The 15,621-nt window shown below is 58.4% G+C and overlaps 1 protein-coding gene across 2 annotated transcripts in view; it reads right to left on the bottom strand.

The window, feature by feature from the left end:
• Window positions 1–8,144: 8,144 nt before the first annotated feature.
• Window positions 8,145–15,621, bottom strand: part of ATG2A (autophagy related 2A) — a 19,400-nt gene continuing 11,923 nt past the window's right edge. Inside the window, exons 27-41 of one of the 2 annotated variants that reach the window (XM_019645564.1) lie at window positions 15,436–15,606; window positions 15,142–15,268; window positions 14,845–15,059; window positions 14,085–14,293; window positions 13,672–13,807; window positions 11,965–12,171; window positions 11,623–11,724; window positions 11,456–11,540; window positions 11,239–11,368; window positions 11,087–11,159; window positions 10,801–10,883; window positions 10,416–10,537; window positions 10,117–10,271; window positions 8,898–9,050; window positions 8,145–8,823 (exon numbers count right to left, since the gene is read on the bottom strand). In XM_019645564.1, the coding sequence (XP_019501109.1) occupies window positions 8,587–8,823; window positions 8,898–9,050; window positions 10,117–10,271; window positions 10,416–10,537; window positions 10,801–10,883; window positions 11,087–11,159; window positions 11,239–11,368; window positions 11,456–11,540; window positions 11,623–11,724; window positions 11,965–12,171; window positions 13,672–13,807; window positions 14,085–14,293; window positions 14,845–15,059; window positions 15,142–15,268; window positions 15,436–15,606 (2,205 nt within the window). In that variant the 3' untranslated portion in view covers window positions 8,145–8,586. The remainder of the gene's footprint in view (window positions 8,824–8,897; window positions 9,051–10,116; window positions 10,272–10,415; window positions 10,538–10,800; window positions 10,884–11,086; window positions 11,160–11,238; window positions 11,369–11,455; window positions 11,541–11,622; window positions 11,725–11,964; window positions 12,172–13,671; window positions 13,808–14,084; window positions 14,294–14,844; window positions 15,060–15,141; window positions 15,269–15,435; window positions 15,607–15,621) is intronic. The other variant, XM_019645566.1, reaches the window with a different exon arrangement.

Raw genomic sequence — 15,621 nt, 5'->3', positions numbered from 1 at the left:
AAAAAAAAAAAAAAAAAAGAAAGTCAAGGTCTTGAAAAACAAAGAAAGGCTGAGGATGGTTCAGCTTAAAGAAGACTGGAGAGACCTGACAGCCAAATGTGAGGCGTGATCCCAGTTTACTGGGACAACCAGAGACATCCAGAAGTGGACAGCGTATCAGATGATTGTATTGCGTCACTGTTGCTCTGCCTAAATGTGGTAACTGCATTGTGGTTGTGTAAGATGTCATTTTTCTTAGGTGATACATGTTGAAATATTTCTTAACTTACTCTCAAATGGTTCAGAAAAAAAAGTGTGTGTGTGTGTGTGTGTGTATAAGGGAGGGAGGGAGGGAGTGGGGGGGGGAGAGAATGCAAATATGGCAAAATGTTAACTTGGTGAATCCGAATGAAGGGTATTGGAATGTTCATTGTACTTTTCTTGCAACTATTCTGATGGTTTCATAATTGTCAAAAACAAAAAGAAAAAGGCTAGTAAAAAGATACCCCTCCCTCAGGCACCATGTGGCCTGCCTCAATTTTACATTCGTGGCCTCATGACCCAGAAGTACTATATAGAGTACTAATTATGAACACAAAATGAACTCTAATATTTCAATAATTATGTCAGTCGCAAAGTGACAGTCATGCCAGAGCACCCTGTGAAGGGCGTACCCAGTGAACGCCCTAACCAGATAACTCCAGGGTGGAGTATGAACATCTGGATGGCTTTATCGGACTGCAGATGAGTGTACTGCACCCATCTTCAGTATAAAATCCGAGCTGACAGCTCCTCGCTCAGGCCTCAACTGACGAGCTGACAGCCTCACTCATCCCAGATGGAGCGCTTGAAGCCTCATCTCCGGACTGTCTCAGCAGCCTGGCCTGACGCCGGACACTATGCATCCCAGGGCCCCCAGCGCTGAAGGGACTCTTGCTAAACACCCAACTCTCTCATCATTCTTTCTCGTAAGACTATGTTTGCCTTTCCTAACCCTATGGCTTGCAAACCTGTATGGCCCTCTTGTGTGAAACCACTCTACATTGACAATTGGAGTCTCTCCTCTGGCTGGAGCCTTGGTTAATGCCCGTGGGAAACTGAGTCAGTAGGTTTCTTCTAATAAAGTCTGACATTGTGGGAAGACACAAATGTGTGTGAGACTGTTACATTCATAGCCATGTCCTTCTCACAAGTACCAAAGTTCATTTATAATAAATGGATGAATCAATTCATACTGTAGAACACCATCCGCAGTGAATGAACATGAACAAACTATGGGCTCCGACAACCAGATGGAGACAGCGGGACACAGCAGCAGGACTCATTTACATAATGAACAAATAACAACCACCCAGGCAAAATGAACACATGGCTGTGTACACGGATGGACAACTGCAGAGAAAGGCGAGGAAGTGATTACCACGAAGGTCAGCATCGTGCTTACCTGGGCTGGGGTCACCTGGAAGAACACATATGGGGGGCTCTGCAGTACAGAGGTTTTCTTTTTCTTGAGTGGTAGTTACACAGGGATTCATTTTATAATTCTACAAATATACACTCTACATTTATGTTTTATACATATGACAGCTGTAAATGTCCCACCAGGAACCGTGCTTTGTGAGAGGTGAACACTGAGCACCTAGGACCCGCCTGTGTGTGGCGCTGACAGTATCTGGGGGACTGCTGGGGGGAGGGCTGGGGAGGAGGATGGGAAGGGGAGGAGGATGGGGAGGATGAACCCCAGAGCTCTCACAGTAGTCAGCCTGGGGCGCCCTCTGGTGATGGCCTCCGGGAGTCAGGCTTGCAGAAGAGCTGGCTCCCTGGCCCCTGCCTCCTTCCCCTTTCTGCACCTTTGCATTCCTTCCTCCTCCAATGCTCATGACCGCTTCCTGGGCTTCACCTCAGCAAAAGCTGAATTCAAACTCACCTCTCTCAGAGAGCCTTTCCCAATCAAGGCCGACCAACTCTGAACACTGCTTCCCCCATCGGCCTGGCCTTTCGTTGTGGTTGCAACACTTAATTTGCACATACCGTCCCTCAGCGTTGTGTTGTTTCAAACGTGTGGTGATGGTGATGGTGGTGAAGGCTGCTGGTGGGCCCTTTACAGAGGGCCTCCTACCTGCCGGCACTACTGTGCTGACGGCTGCAGGTATCTGATGCCACCCTCCCCGCAAACATTTCATTCATGCAGGTGGCCAGTCCTTCAGCACGCATTTATTTATTTATGTATTTATTTATTTTCAAACGCCATCTTCCTCTTTTTGCCCCTGCAGCCCTAACAACACATTGGTGCTCCATGTCCTTTAATAGGCCCCATCTCTTTGAAATACCTAGAGGGGTTGCAGATACTCTCCTAAGTCATTATAAATAGGTAGCATTATTGGATAAATGGTGTTGAGAAAATCGACAAACTGCTACATGAATTATAGATGATCTCTACATTATGCCTCATAATAACATAAATGGTAATATCACTTTTCTTACTCCATTCTAGTTAGGTCTCTGTTTTAAGGGCTGTTTTTCACCAGTCCTTGCATCCAAGGAAGAGCCGCAGGCCCTCATCAGGTCCTCATCCAACTACCCAGCTTTCTTGCCTTCTAACCCCTCACGAGTGCTCTTGCCTCGACTCCTCAGCAACCTGACTGAATTTCACATAAACTCTGAAAACAGGGCTCTCACTGGCCCCTCACGGGACTCAGTGTCACACGGTCCATCTCTACGTGTGTCCCCTTGAGTGTCATTTGGCAACTCTCCTACTTAGACTTTCTAGGGACTCTCTGTGGCCTAAAGAACACATATGAATTCTGGAGCCTGAGATGGAAAGGCCTCCTCTGTGGCCCATGCCCCTCTCTCCCAAATGAGAGAGGAAATAGAGGGCATGTCCCGTGAATCACTCAACACCCCGCCAGGCCTGAAACAGACTCTGCCATTCAAACACTGTGTTATTCTTGTGGCAAAATGTATAGAAATGTATGTCAAAAGAGAACGTAAGAAGAGCATAAATCGGTTTTCTTCAGGTGAGAGGCAGCGTGCCCTTTTTAAGCACCTACTCTGTGCCAGTCTCTGATGCTATAGGAAACAAAAAGTCAGTGGCTGCGGCTCTCAGGGGTTCACAGGCTGGTGGGGGAGAGCCAGATGTTGGTGATGGGATGTGATGAGGGCTCTAAGAGAGGTCACAGAGCATGATGGGAGCCAGCGAGGAGCGGAGGGGTCTCGAGAGCGGGAACTAGGCAAAATGTGCCCAGGCCCAGGGCCTGCCAGGAAAAGGTCAGTGGAGATCAAAGAGCCGGTCAGAGGGAGCTGGGTTGGCCTCAATCACAAGTTGGGACATGGCCTCTCAGAGCCGTCAGAGGCTCTGTAGGTAGGGGCAGGTGGAGGAGGAAATCCAGGGCAGGGGTGACTGCTTGCCACCCCCTTCCACCGCAAGCCAGCACTCTGGGGCCTGACAGCCCCACGAGAGTCAGAGTTCAGGTTCTGCGCCATTCAGCCAGTGTATCTTGAACATCTGTGCTGGGGATGGGGGCAGGGAGGATGAGTGAGTCATGGACTTTACTCTCAAGGAGTTTAGGACCAGCATGAGGATAAGATAAGCCACAGAGCTCTTATGGAATGAGATAAGAGGCTGGGTGGGAGAGGCCCAGAGCTGGTGTGGACAGAGGCCGGAGCAGATTCTGTGGTCCTGGGAGGGGCGCCTGGGCTGAGCCTAAGCAGGGAATACGCTGGCCCAGGGATCTAGAGCTGTCTGGGCCGTGTGAGCAAAGCCGCTCATGGGAAGAGACAAGTGACAGTGTGGTAGGGACCAGAGCAGGGGGTGGGAGGCTTGCCAGCTGCATAGAGTCCTCAGAGAGAGAAAGTCTGACTTGCTCTGTGACTTTAGCAAGATGCTTACTCCCTCTGAGCCTGTGTCCTCATCTCCCAAACAGGTTCACAAGTGTTACCTTGCAAGGTGGCCAAGATGATTCCAGGTGATTGATGTAAGCCAGTGCCCGGCACAGATAAGGGCTCAAGAACCATTTCCTGTGATTAACCAATTTGGACTTTATTTCTAGGGCTAGGTTTCCAATTTTTAAATTTTTATTTTTTAGCAACAGAAACATTTGTGTTCAAATGAAAAATTTCCCAGAACCCCAATGTATAAAAACCAGGCAGGAGGGCGGCTTCTGTGGGAAGCTGGAGCAGGGGTGGGGTCACAGTCTTGTCCGTGGGCTGCCACCCTAACTTACCACCACAGTTTGGCCCAGGGAGCTGGGGGTCGGGGCTGTGCTGCAGGCACATGAGACTGGCAAGAAGAGGGGGAGGCTGGCTCAGGGTCTCTGTCTTGGGGGGAAGGGGAGAAGCTCCAGCACAGACTGGGGCCAAAGCCCTTGGGCCCCCTTGTCACACTGGTTGTTGGTGGTCCCTCCTCAGGGTGCAAGACAGAGGCTCAGGATCTGTTCGAACATTTATTGGGCACACAGCTGGGCTTGGCTTGGGCTGGGGGCTGAGCTCACAAGTGGTGGGGAGGCTAGCAGCTCTGGGTGAGAGCAGTGCTCAGGGGAAGCTCAGGGTGCTGCGGGGGGGGGGGGGCCCGGGCGGGCACTTAGTATCAAGTAGGCTTCACAAAGGCTTCCTGGAGGCAGCAAATGCTTAGGCAGAGCTTGGAATGGCTAGTAAGAGTGAGCCTTGCAAAAATGCTGGGAAGAGTGTTCCAGGCAGAGGGAATAGCATGGGCAAAACACAGAGGCATGCTGCAGCACATTCAGTATAGGTGGGGACCTAAAGCAGCTCAGGCCGACAAGAGGGCAAATGGAAAGGTGGGAATGAGACAGGAGGCCGTTGGGCCTCGAGTGCGCACTGGGGTGGCATCTCTTCATTGACCCCCGAGTCCCGGCCCTCCCCCACCGGTCCTGGCAGCTGGCATTGAGGCGAACATACCTGTGACCTATGGAATTGGCAGCCAGAGGGGACAGGAGAGCACTGGCTGTCAATTCATAGGTCAGAGCCCTGTGCACTCGGTCTCGGCAGCCTGCCGACAGCCCACCATCCTTCACCATCCTCGGCTTGGGAGCTTGGCCACGAAGGTCTCTGCTGGTCCGCTGGGTGGTAGCTGCCTCTCCTCCTCCGTGGGGACCGGCCCCCACCCCAGATAACAGCAGCCCCACTGGAACTAGTGGGCACTTCCACATGGAGTTGCTGTTACAGGGGGTGGGGGCCACTTGGAGGCCTGGGCCCTGCCCGCCTGGCATCTCCCCTTGGGCAGAGGTCCTCATGACCCTGGATCCATAGTCTTTTTATGGAGTCTCCTTATCATCCAGGGCCCACTCCTCTGGGCGAAGTCCAGTCTCAACCCCAGATCTGCTCATAAAGCCGGGAGTGGTTCTGATTTATAGCTCTGGGGCAGCCTTTGCCTGATCTGACGCCCCACACCCTCTGTCCCCAAGTTCCTTGTTTCCTCGTTTCTTTCCCAGTCAGAGCCAGGCCCCAGTTCCAGGTTTGGCTGCTGCGGCCTCCGTCCTCTGCCCTTTGCCCATCCTTCCTGCTGCAGCCACAGGGCAGAGGAAAAGCAAGGGACGGCGGGGCTCGTGTTGTCTCCAGGGACCTTGAACGCCCAGATTCCTGAGGATGGCCTCAAAGAAGCTGGAGATGAGCCTGAGAGAGAAGGGCGGGGGTGGAGAGGAGACAGAGAAAGTGGGAGAGTGAGGCAGAGAAGCCAGAAGGACACAGATGAGAGAGACAGGCAGAAAACTGGAAAGAGGCAGCGAATAGGGGCAGAGAAGGGCGAGGTAGTGGGAAAAGCGGGGAACAGGCACTTGAAAAGATGCTGATGCACAAACCTGTTGGCAGAATGCTAACAACAGGGCTGTAAGCTAGCGCCCATCTGGAAGAACACGTAGCATCTAGGTGGCCTGGAAGCTGGGTGACCTTGAGTGTGTGGCTTAACCCCTCTGAGCTGCTGCTAATTCATCGTATGCACATTACGGCTTATGAGGCCATCCTGCACACTGCCATGGACTGGTGGGAAGCCACCCTCCCTTTAACCTTTGGGCCTGTCCCTGTTGTAGGGAGAGGAAGGAGCTGCTGGCTGGGGTCACTGAGCTGGCCCAGGCCCCCAGGGAGCAGACCTTTCTCCTGTAGTGTGTTCCCATCCCCCTAGACAGGCTCTGGCCCACGAGGCTTCAGTGACAGGTTCCAGTGCCAGTCCTGCCAAGGGGACATTTTAGAGATCCCAAGACTTCTGGAGAGGAAGAGGAGCTGGGACTCTGAGCTTTTAGAGTGGACTTGGGCCATGTCCCTTCCTTTCCTGGCAGTGGAAACTGGCCCAGAGAGGCAAATGAGGCTACCCAAGGTCACAGAGCAGGGCCTCGGGGTCTGTTCTGCCCGGTAACCTCCCTGAAGTGGCATCCTCCCAGGAAGCAGTCAAGGTAGGGATGAGGGTCCCTGGGCGGGAGTCCTCTGCCAGGGAGGACAAGCCTGTGAGAATGAAGACACCAGAACTGATGCCAGTGCCCTCGCCTCCCAAAGCCCAGCAGGCCCCCCCGAGGACGCCCAGGCAGGATCAAGTGCCCGGCCTGGCAGAGGCAGCGGCACAGAACACCGCCGCCCAGCCAGGAGTCCGGCTGCCACATCCCAAGGTGGAGACTGAGGCCCACGGCTAGATGGGACTTGCTTGGGTCACCCCATGGTCGCCTAGGTCCCTCCCTTTCTTCCTCAGAACACCTGGGGACCCTGCTGAAAGGTGGCTGGGCTCGGGAGGGTCCTGGGGCAGAGGGCCTGCAGGCGTCTGACCACCTGGGCAGGTTCTTACCTGGATGCCTGGTTGGCCCTGGGGCACAAGGAGGAAGTGGAGATGCCCTGGGCCCAGCGCCTTTTGAGCCGTTGGCCCAGCCCCTGGCAGCGGTTAATGATTATCCTGCAGTCTGTCAATATCGATCACCAGTGGGGTTCGAAGGGCAGGAAGCCCTGGACTGTGCCCGGGCAGGGTGGGGCAACTCCAGGAAGCATCAGGCTGGGCCCCCATCTGGCCCTTCCAGTGGCATCAGACCCCAGCCTTCCACGGCCCAATGCCCTCCTGGCCCCTTCTCCAACCCCATACCCCCACCTTGCTCGGCCTACGACCCCAGGTGACCACAGACAGCGAGGACCCGGGCCCACCAGGACAAAACTTTCTGCCTTGTTCACTTGGTGTCCAGATCTCTCACTGAGGAGACACCAGGGGCACAAAGGGGAGCTGGGTGGTTGGGTGGATGGGGTTCTGCCAACCACAGAGGGGTCTGCAGATGGCCCCAGTAAGGTGAGGGTTTGCTAAGCCTGTTCCTCGGTTTCCCCATGGGCCCACCTGCCTCAGTGCAGTACTTCTGGGGAGCAGTGCAGGAAAGGGCACGATCTGAGCAGCCCATCTCCCTTGTTCTCAAGAAACAAGGTGGATGTATGTGGAGGGAAGCAGACAATGGGCAGTTTCCTCATCCCATTAAGTTTCCGTGCAAATGCCACCGTCGGGACTCCTTCCAGCCACAGTGCTATCCCCAGCGCCCCTCCCCCTCCAGTGACCTGGATCTGGGACTGCAGGGCAGGGCCTCCAGTCACTTGAAAAGCCTCTGCTAGGAATGGTGGGAACAGCCTCTAGAGGGCCCAGCCTTCAGGAAGGGCCTTGACTGAGCTCCCTGGTCCTTGGAAGCTGAGCAGGGATTATCAAGTGGGACCTGAGGCTCAGAGACCAAGGCCATAGCCTCAGGTGACATGGTTCCTGTCTGACTAAGCCTTGCTGGGGCACCCCACAGCTCCATCCTTTGCTCTGGCCCCATAGCCTCCCAGCTGGTCCCTCACACCTAGTCTCAGGTAAGGCTGGTCCCGGGCTCCTGCAGGATAGAGCCAAGAAACGTAGTCTGGACAAGGCGGCCTGTGAGGGCCATTCCCCCTCTCCCCTTCACTCAAGTGTCTGCCGCATCAGAAGTGGCGGCCCCCTGGAAGAGTGGCAAGGAGCCCAGTGCCGCATCCGGGCAGCCGAGGGAAGGAGTTTGGGGATGGGCAGGTGGCCGGGTTAGAGGCCAGGGGCTGGGACCCCGTCCTGCTGGGTGGGGCAGGTGTGATCACCCCTGGTGGTGACTTGGGTGCAGAGGCGGGGATCTGGGCACCAGACAAGGTCAAGGATGTGGCCAGGGCAACTCAGGTACACAGGACGAGGGGGCTGGCGGTGGGCACAGTTTATTCCACTTCATGCAGACACTGACCCACACGCACAGGAGCTTAAAAATAATACATTGAACCACACAGTGTCTTCCCCCTACCTCCCCTGGAGACACAGAAAGACACTTGGCTGAGTGAGGTCGGGGTCTGAGGGTCCAAAAGCCTCCGTCCTGGGACAAGGCAGCAGTGTGGGCCCAGGTGGTAGTGGGGGCAGTGTCCTTTCTCCCCAGAGAAAAAGTGCAGAGACAGGGCCGAGGCCCCAGGCAGAGGCCCCACTCTCACAGCGATTGGCAGCAGGCAAGCCGGGCAGGGTCCTTCCCGGTCCTTCCCCTGAGGGCCCGGTCCGCCTGGTTGTGGGCCGCAGCTCTCTGGAGGCACGGGAGCCCCCGGGGCTGGCCAGGCGCGGTGGGCAGGCAGCGCCCTGGGGCCTGGGGCGCCTGGTGCTCAGTCCTGGGCCTCATCTGAACGCCACTTGAGAGTGTGGTCCTTGTGTGCATCGGGCAGGATCTGGTTGCGCATGCCCCCAAGCAGGTTGGACGTGGCCTCCGTGGCCAGGATGAGGGGCTTCACTACCGTTGGGGGCAGCTGGCGGATCACGCCCCCCACAGCGCCCGTCAGCCCCTTCTGCTCGTGGCCCCGAGACGCCACATCACAGATGGTCTGAGCTGTGTCCAGGATGCCCTGTGGAGGTGGGAGGTCAGTGCAGGGCTCTCAGTGGGCAGGTGGGTGTGGGAAGCGGGGCTGGGCCTTATTACCTCTCGAACCGTGTCGTAGGCCTTGGCCACACCCTCCCGAAGGTCAGCTGGCTGCTGGCCCTTGCGCAGCCTTCGCACAGAGCGCTTGTCCTGCAGGGACCGGGAGATGGGTGCCGCCGGGGACAGGATGTCATACACTGTCTCCGCTGTGGCCTGGAGGGGCATGGGGGACAGCGGATGAAGAGAGCTGGCCCAGGCAGACATGACTGACCCCTAGACCCCAGCCCAGGAGCCTGCCCCTCCCCCTCCCCCATAGTCATGCTTTACTGAGCGGCTCCTTGGGTCCTGCTAAGGCTCCCACCAGCCAGGTCAGGAGGCCTCAGGTGAACTGCATGCCTCCTCAGGGGCCGCTCCTAATGTCCTCCGGACCCAAACCCCTCCTCCTGCTGACCACCATGTCCCCACCGCGTCTGTGGGCTGGGCGCATTGCCTCCTCCAATCCACGCTGTGCCTTGCCTGGCCTCACCAGCTCTGTGGAGCAGCCCTGCAGAGACCAGGGGCTCCCCCTCGCTCACCCCGACAGATCAGTGAGTCTATCACTGAGTCCAACCTGCCTTCTAGCCGAGGCTCCTCTATTCTCTGCCCCGACGTCTCCCACCCAATGTCACTCCTTCCCACCCAACCTCCTCACCTGGTGGTGCCACACCCCAGCTTAATACCCTGGGGAGGACCCTCAGATACTGGTCTATCCCTCTAGCCTCCTCTCTAGAGACCTGCCTCCAACCCCAAAGGGCTGAGCTGGCAGGGCCCAGAAAGCACCCCCCACCTGCTATGATCACCCACAAACGCCTGCCCATCCTAGCCCCCCTACCAGAGGATTACAGCTGAGCACAGGACAACTCCCGGGGGGTTCGCCCAGGCCTAGCAAAGCTTGAGGCCTGAATGAACCAGGGCTAGTCTTGGCCTCAGTTTCCTTATCTGTAAACAGAGGCCCCCACTTCCCTCCCCTCAAGAAACAGCTATGAGCAGAGGCCCAGGGAGCTGTAAAGCCTGGGGGGCACTCCTCCCACATGGGAGCCACTGTGGGCTTCAGGAGACCTGGCTGTGGGCCCCAGGCCAGTCACCTGGCCTCTACTCTCCATGACTGTGACTGTTCCTCGTAAAATGTTCCATGCACCCAGACTGCCCACCTTCAGTAGAGCTTTGGGGACGGAATCGGGTGCTGTGGCAGACCCTCCCTGCCCTGCCCTGCACGGCCAGACACCAGGTGCCTACTCACCTGGATAGCCTGCACCAGCCGGTTGCTGAGTTCCAGGGCAGCAGAGGCCGTGGAAGAGCCAAAGGATGCAGCCCCCCGCTGCAGCCCCCGCATGAGGCGCCCATCCTTCCGGTACTGCTCGATGGGCAGCCATAGCAGGTCCCGGAACCCTTGGACTGGGAGGATGGGGTTGTCAGGTGTCCAAGGCTGTACTGTCCCCCAACCCTGCTTTAGGACCTCCCCCGCCCATTTCCAATGATGGCTTCTGGGCCGCCCAAGAGTACAGGCAGTTTCAAGAGCTCCCAAAGGCAGATACTCACAGAGCTGAACAACTGAGTGCATGGGGCCCACGCCCCCCAGCAGGCCGGGCAGCTGGTTCTTGCGAATGTCCTGCAGCCACTCATTGAGAGCATAGCCCAGCACCTTGTCCACGCCCAGGAGCCTGGGAAAGGCAGAGAGGAGGATGGGGAGGGGCAGAGCAACACAGAGGGGTCACAGGGCCAGGAAGACCTGAGGCACCCCAACATTCCCCATGGTCCCCGCCAGCCCTGTGCAGAGGGACAACTGCACCCAGTTTACAGAGGAAAAACAGGCCCCAGAGGGGTGATGTCTTGGCTAAGGCCACACAGCCAGTCAGGAACAGAGCAAAGGGAAGATGGGGGCCCTGGAGAGAGTTTGGGGTGTTGGAGTGCATGGAGGGCTTACCCGTGCCGGCAACACAGCCGCTTTAGCTTCAGTTCGGAGCAGTTGAGCTGGGCCAGGCCAATGAGCAGGCCGGCGAACGTGCCCTGGGGAGGGAGTAGGGGCTCGGGTTTGCATGATGGGGCTCAGGGATCCGCCTGGCACACAGGAGCTCCCCAACTCAGAAGCTAATGGTACCTGGATGCAAGCCCTGGTCTCCAGGTCCACAAAGACCAGGCCACACCTGAGCAGAACAGGGACCCCAGAAGGTCTGACCCACAGGGCTATGATGCCTGATGGCCCCACTTACCACCTGGTCCATGGTGATGTGCTTGCCGTGGTAATCCAGCCAGATGGGCACCTCGGATGTGAAGCGGAACTCCCTGAGGGTGAGGAGGGACGTCCTTTAGTCACTGACCTGCCCCCTGCAGCCTGGCCCAGGCCCCCAGCCCAAGGCCCCACCTGAAGTAGATGGGCTGCTGCTCAGAGGAGCCTTGTCTGCTGCCTGTGGTCTCCTGGGTGCCACTTGTCTCTACGCTCTCAGGCTGCCCTTCCTGGGGGCTGCTTGGATGGACTCGGGTCTCAGGGTGAGCTGGGGATGAGGACAGATGGGGGATGAGCCCAGGGTGGCTGGGAGGCAGGAGGCTGAGACCCTCCCCTCCCTGGCCCAGCCTCTCACCCTCAGTGGAGGTCTCTGCTGGGACCATGGGGTTGATGCCAGCCGCCAGGCTGGTAAAGAACTCCTTGAGGAAGAGCAGGGCATCCTGCAGGGGAAGGTGTGGAGTGCAGGTCAGGCTCAGGAGCAGCGCAGCTCATCTGTGGCCCACCCTGACCCGACCCACTCACCTGGTCCACGTTGAGCCTCAGGGGCATCAGTGAGACCCGAAGACAGCACTCAGGCCCACCCAGGTTGGTCGTGGGGGCCACATGCAGCGCTTTGATGGTGAGCTGAGGGCAGAAGGTGAGCTCTAGGTGCCTGTTGGGCCTTGGGCCCTGGGTCCCCAACCCCTGCTGCTGGCCTGCTCAGTCCTGCGTCTACGCAGGCTGTTCCCTCAAAGTTGGCCAGAGCCCCACCGTCCTCCCAGGCTTGCAAACAGCCCAGGTGTGTGCGCACATGCATGCAGGTGCAAGTGTGTGACGGTAGGGCCTGCTCCCTGCCCAGGTGGACGGTGGCGCTGCCCGCAGTACCATGTTGGAGTGGGCGCGCCGCGGCATCCGCTCGCTTGTGTGCAGGTACAGAAACTTGTTGATCCGGGAGGAGGCGAGCCGGTCCCGGATCTCCAGCTCCTGCACAATGAACACCTGGCGGGACAGCGGCTGCTCCTCCAGCTCCTCGCCTGGGGCCACGGGGCCTGGGGCCGGCTCCACTGGGTACACCTCATGCTGGAAGCTCACCTGCAGGGCGGATGGAGGCCTGAGCCCGGTAGACGGCACCTGGACAGGGCGGGAGGGGTTTGCCCCTCCTCTCCCAGCCTGCCTCCTCTGCTTCCTGCCCGCAGCCCCTTTCCAGATCCAGGTCTGGCTGCCGCCTGGACATGCCACAAGGACATCCCACAGGCATTTCAGACCCACACGGTCACACTGAACTCCTGACCTCCTCCCCTGAATCTACCTTTCCCCCTTCCCACGGCCTTCCGTCTGCCCTGGCATCCTCAACACAAACCCTGGATTGGCCTCCACCTTCCAACCCTCTCCATCACCAAGGCTGTTTGTTGGTTTTGTTTCCTCTAAACATCTCTAAAATCCCTCCGCACTTCTGCCATCTTCATAGCTGCCACCTGGTCTTGGATTTGCTATCACCTCTCCCCTGGACGGTCCCCCCTAGTTGTATAGCCCCTTCCCCACAAACCCAAAGAGATCCATCCTCATAAAGCATACCTACCCCACCTCATGCCCTGCAGACCCCTCACCCGGGCCTGCCAAGGCCTGGCCTTGCCCTCCAAAGCCCGTCCCATCTTTGTTCCCGACATGCCAGCTGCACTGGTCGCTTCTGGCGCTCGAACAGGCCAAGGCCTTTCTCATCTTCAGGCCTTTGCTCTGGCCTTTCCCTGCCCCTTGCCTGGCACTGGTTCCTTGCCCCATCAGGCCTCAGAAGGGCATCTCCCCGAGTTCTCTCAGTACAAAAGCCCTGTGAGCTAGGGAGTGGGTCTGTGCCGGCTCACTCACTCAGTACGTGGCATCGATGCCACCTGCGCCATTTCTCAGGTCCGCCTGGCCCGCTCTGTCTACCTCATGCACATCCAGCAGCCCCACCTGTGTTCTTTCCACCCGCAAAACCTCTCCAGAATCTGAACCCTGTCACCTGCTCAGCTGCTGTCGCCCTTTATGGCCACCGTCTCATGCTGACTGTATCTCACGCCAGTGAAAATGCAAACCACACCGTGGTCTGCAGGGCCCTGGGCAGCCTGGTCCCAGTCGGATGTCTGGCCGTGTCTCCTATGGCTCCCCTCCCTGCTCAGCTGCAGTCTCACCGGCCTCCTTACTGCCCCGAAACGTGCCAGGGATGCTCCCAGCTTGCAGCCTTCATGCTGCACCCTCTGCCTGAAAAGCTTTTCCTGATTCATTTGCTCTTTGTGCAAAGGGCACCTTTTCACGAGGACTTTCCTGCCCCTCCCCAGCACACTCCGTGACCCCTCCCTGTCCTACTTCTTCAGAGCATTTATCACATTTGACAGTCTGTATACAGTTTATTTGGCTTCCTCCACTACCAGACAAGTGACAGGAAGGCAGGGCTTCTGTCTGCTTTGCTCATCGCTATGTCCAGCATCCTGAACGTAGCCGGCTCCACAAACTCGGGTCCGTAGTAAGTTCCCGTGAAGTGAATTGCTGGCTGAGCGGCAGGGATGGGATGGCCTGCCACTGTTCCCCACCCCAGCTGGCCTGTGTCCTACTCACCTTGCTGAGCTGGATCTCCATGAGGACGTGGTGCTGCCTCCCGCTGCCCCCCTGTGTACGCCAGGAGTTCTGGGGCCGGTTGGGGCCGGAGCAACGGGAAGGGGACCCCCTGGGGCCTGTGAGGCCGACTCTTGCCCTGGGAAGAGCGACAGGGGACAAGCTGACTCAAGGGAACCCCTTTGTCTTGGTCCCTCCCCTCAGAGCAGGCCTTTCAGCCTGGGGCAGGAGACCCTCTCCTGGGAGATGGACAGGCCAAGGAAGGAGGAAGAACTGAGGCCAGTGAGGTGAGGATCTGGCTCAAGGTTACCAGCTGCCCAAGGTCAGGGCTGGACCCCAGCCCAGGCCCCATCTCCTGGGTGAGCGGGCCCCACTCCTTGTTGTCACAGCAGCCACTTACATGCTCTCCTCCTCACCTGTGGCCGGGGTGGGGGCCAAAGTCTCGGCCCCCATAGAGGTGCCAGACAAGGGAGACCTCACGCAGCACCACTCGGGTGCTGGGCACTGGGAAGTGGGAGGGTGCCCGCAGCAGGTCCGTGCTGCCCAGTGGCCTTGAGAAGTGCCCGTCCTGCACGATGATGGGGCCTGGATGCAGCTGTGTCACCACGGGCTCCCCATCTCGGGGCTGCAGGGAGGAGGTTAAGTGAACATACGTGGTACAGATGCTTTCCCCAGTCCAGGCCACCCTCCATCCGCCTCTCCTGTCCTCACATTTCCCTCCCCATTTTTGACAAAAGATGACCCTCACGGGTCACTGTCGCCACAGCCTCTGTCTGAGTGTTCCACGCAGGAAGGGGCCGAATGCCCTTTGCTCCTGCCAGCCCTGTCTCCCTGGGACCTGGGTCTTGTTTGCATGTGACATTCCCACAGGTACTTGGGGGCCAGGAGGTCAGCGCCCTGGTAGCGAAATGGTTCTCCTCAGCCTCCCACTAACCACTCTGCTCCTCTTCCACCCTCTGATGTCCCAGTCCCTCTGCCCAGGACGCCATGCCTTCTCTCTTCCTCTGGAAATCCACTCGCTCCTTCAAAGCCTGGCGTCAGGGCAGCCTCCCCAGGAAGACCCTCCCAGCCCCACCTCCCAGGGGATACCGACCATCTCCGGCTTCTCAGCGGGAACTCCAGAAGGGCCTCCCTCTCTCACCACCTCCTGCCCCTGCCAGCCTGCCCACCACATACCGGGATGCCCATGCCAGGAGCATCAAGGATGCAGAACTCGTCACTGTCCAGAGTGTCTCCATCCCCCTCCTCTTCCTTTTCATCTTCCTTGGCCTCTGAGCAGGACCCCAAGCTGCCAGCAGGGGACTCAACAGGGGGCGAGGGGGGCTGGGCCCCACTCCGTTCACCTGGGAATAAGTAGACCGACACAGGCGAGGCCTGAGGGAGGGGGCCACCTGTGGGAGAGAGGCTGGTTTGAGGGGATGCCCAATATGGGTGCTGACTGTGTCCACTGGCCCCAAAGCCCCCCCACCCCACCTGCAGGCTGGGCCAGCTCCCGCAGGCTGCGCTCAGTGTCCAGGAGGGCATCGGTCAGGTCCCGCTGGTTGATGAGGGCCATCTCCACTGGGGGGCACGAGGGCAGGGAGGCGGGGCTCTCCGAGAGCTGGCCAGGCAAGGGAGGAGTGGTGAATGAGTGCCAGGGGGGAGGGGCGGGCCCCAGGGCTCCCCCATAGCCAGTAGCCAGGTGTCCACCCCCACCCCCGTCCCCAGGGGCCACAGCAGGAGAGGGGGCCGGGCGGAGCTCTGGTAGTCTGTGTGGCCAGGCCTCACCTGTACCTTCTGGCCGGCAATCTCTGTCGGGCTGGGGGGCCGGGGCGGGGGGTGCAGGTCGCCCGAATTCATTACATACTGCAACAGGTTGACCAGCAGGGCGCAGGAGTCCGCACAGCTGTGCACATGTACCACGTTGTTGGAGCACCGCAGCTCGAACAGCGGCTGGCTCTGCCGGGGTGGGGC

The sequence above is a fragment of the Hipposideros armiger genome, unplaced genomic scaffold, assembly GCF_001890085.2.
Source record: "Hipposideros armiger isolate ML-2016 unplaced genomic scaffold, ASM189008v1 scaffold_93, whole genome shotgun sequence".
NCBI lineage: Eukaryota > Metazoa > Chordata > Mammalia > Chiroptera > Hipposideridae > Hipposideros > Hipposideros armiger.
The sequence above is the reverse complement of the archived record's forward strand: the minus strand, read 5'-3'. Positions and strand labels throughout refer to the sequence as shown.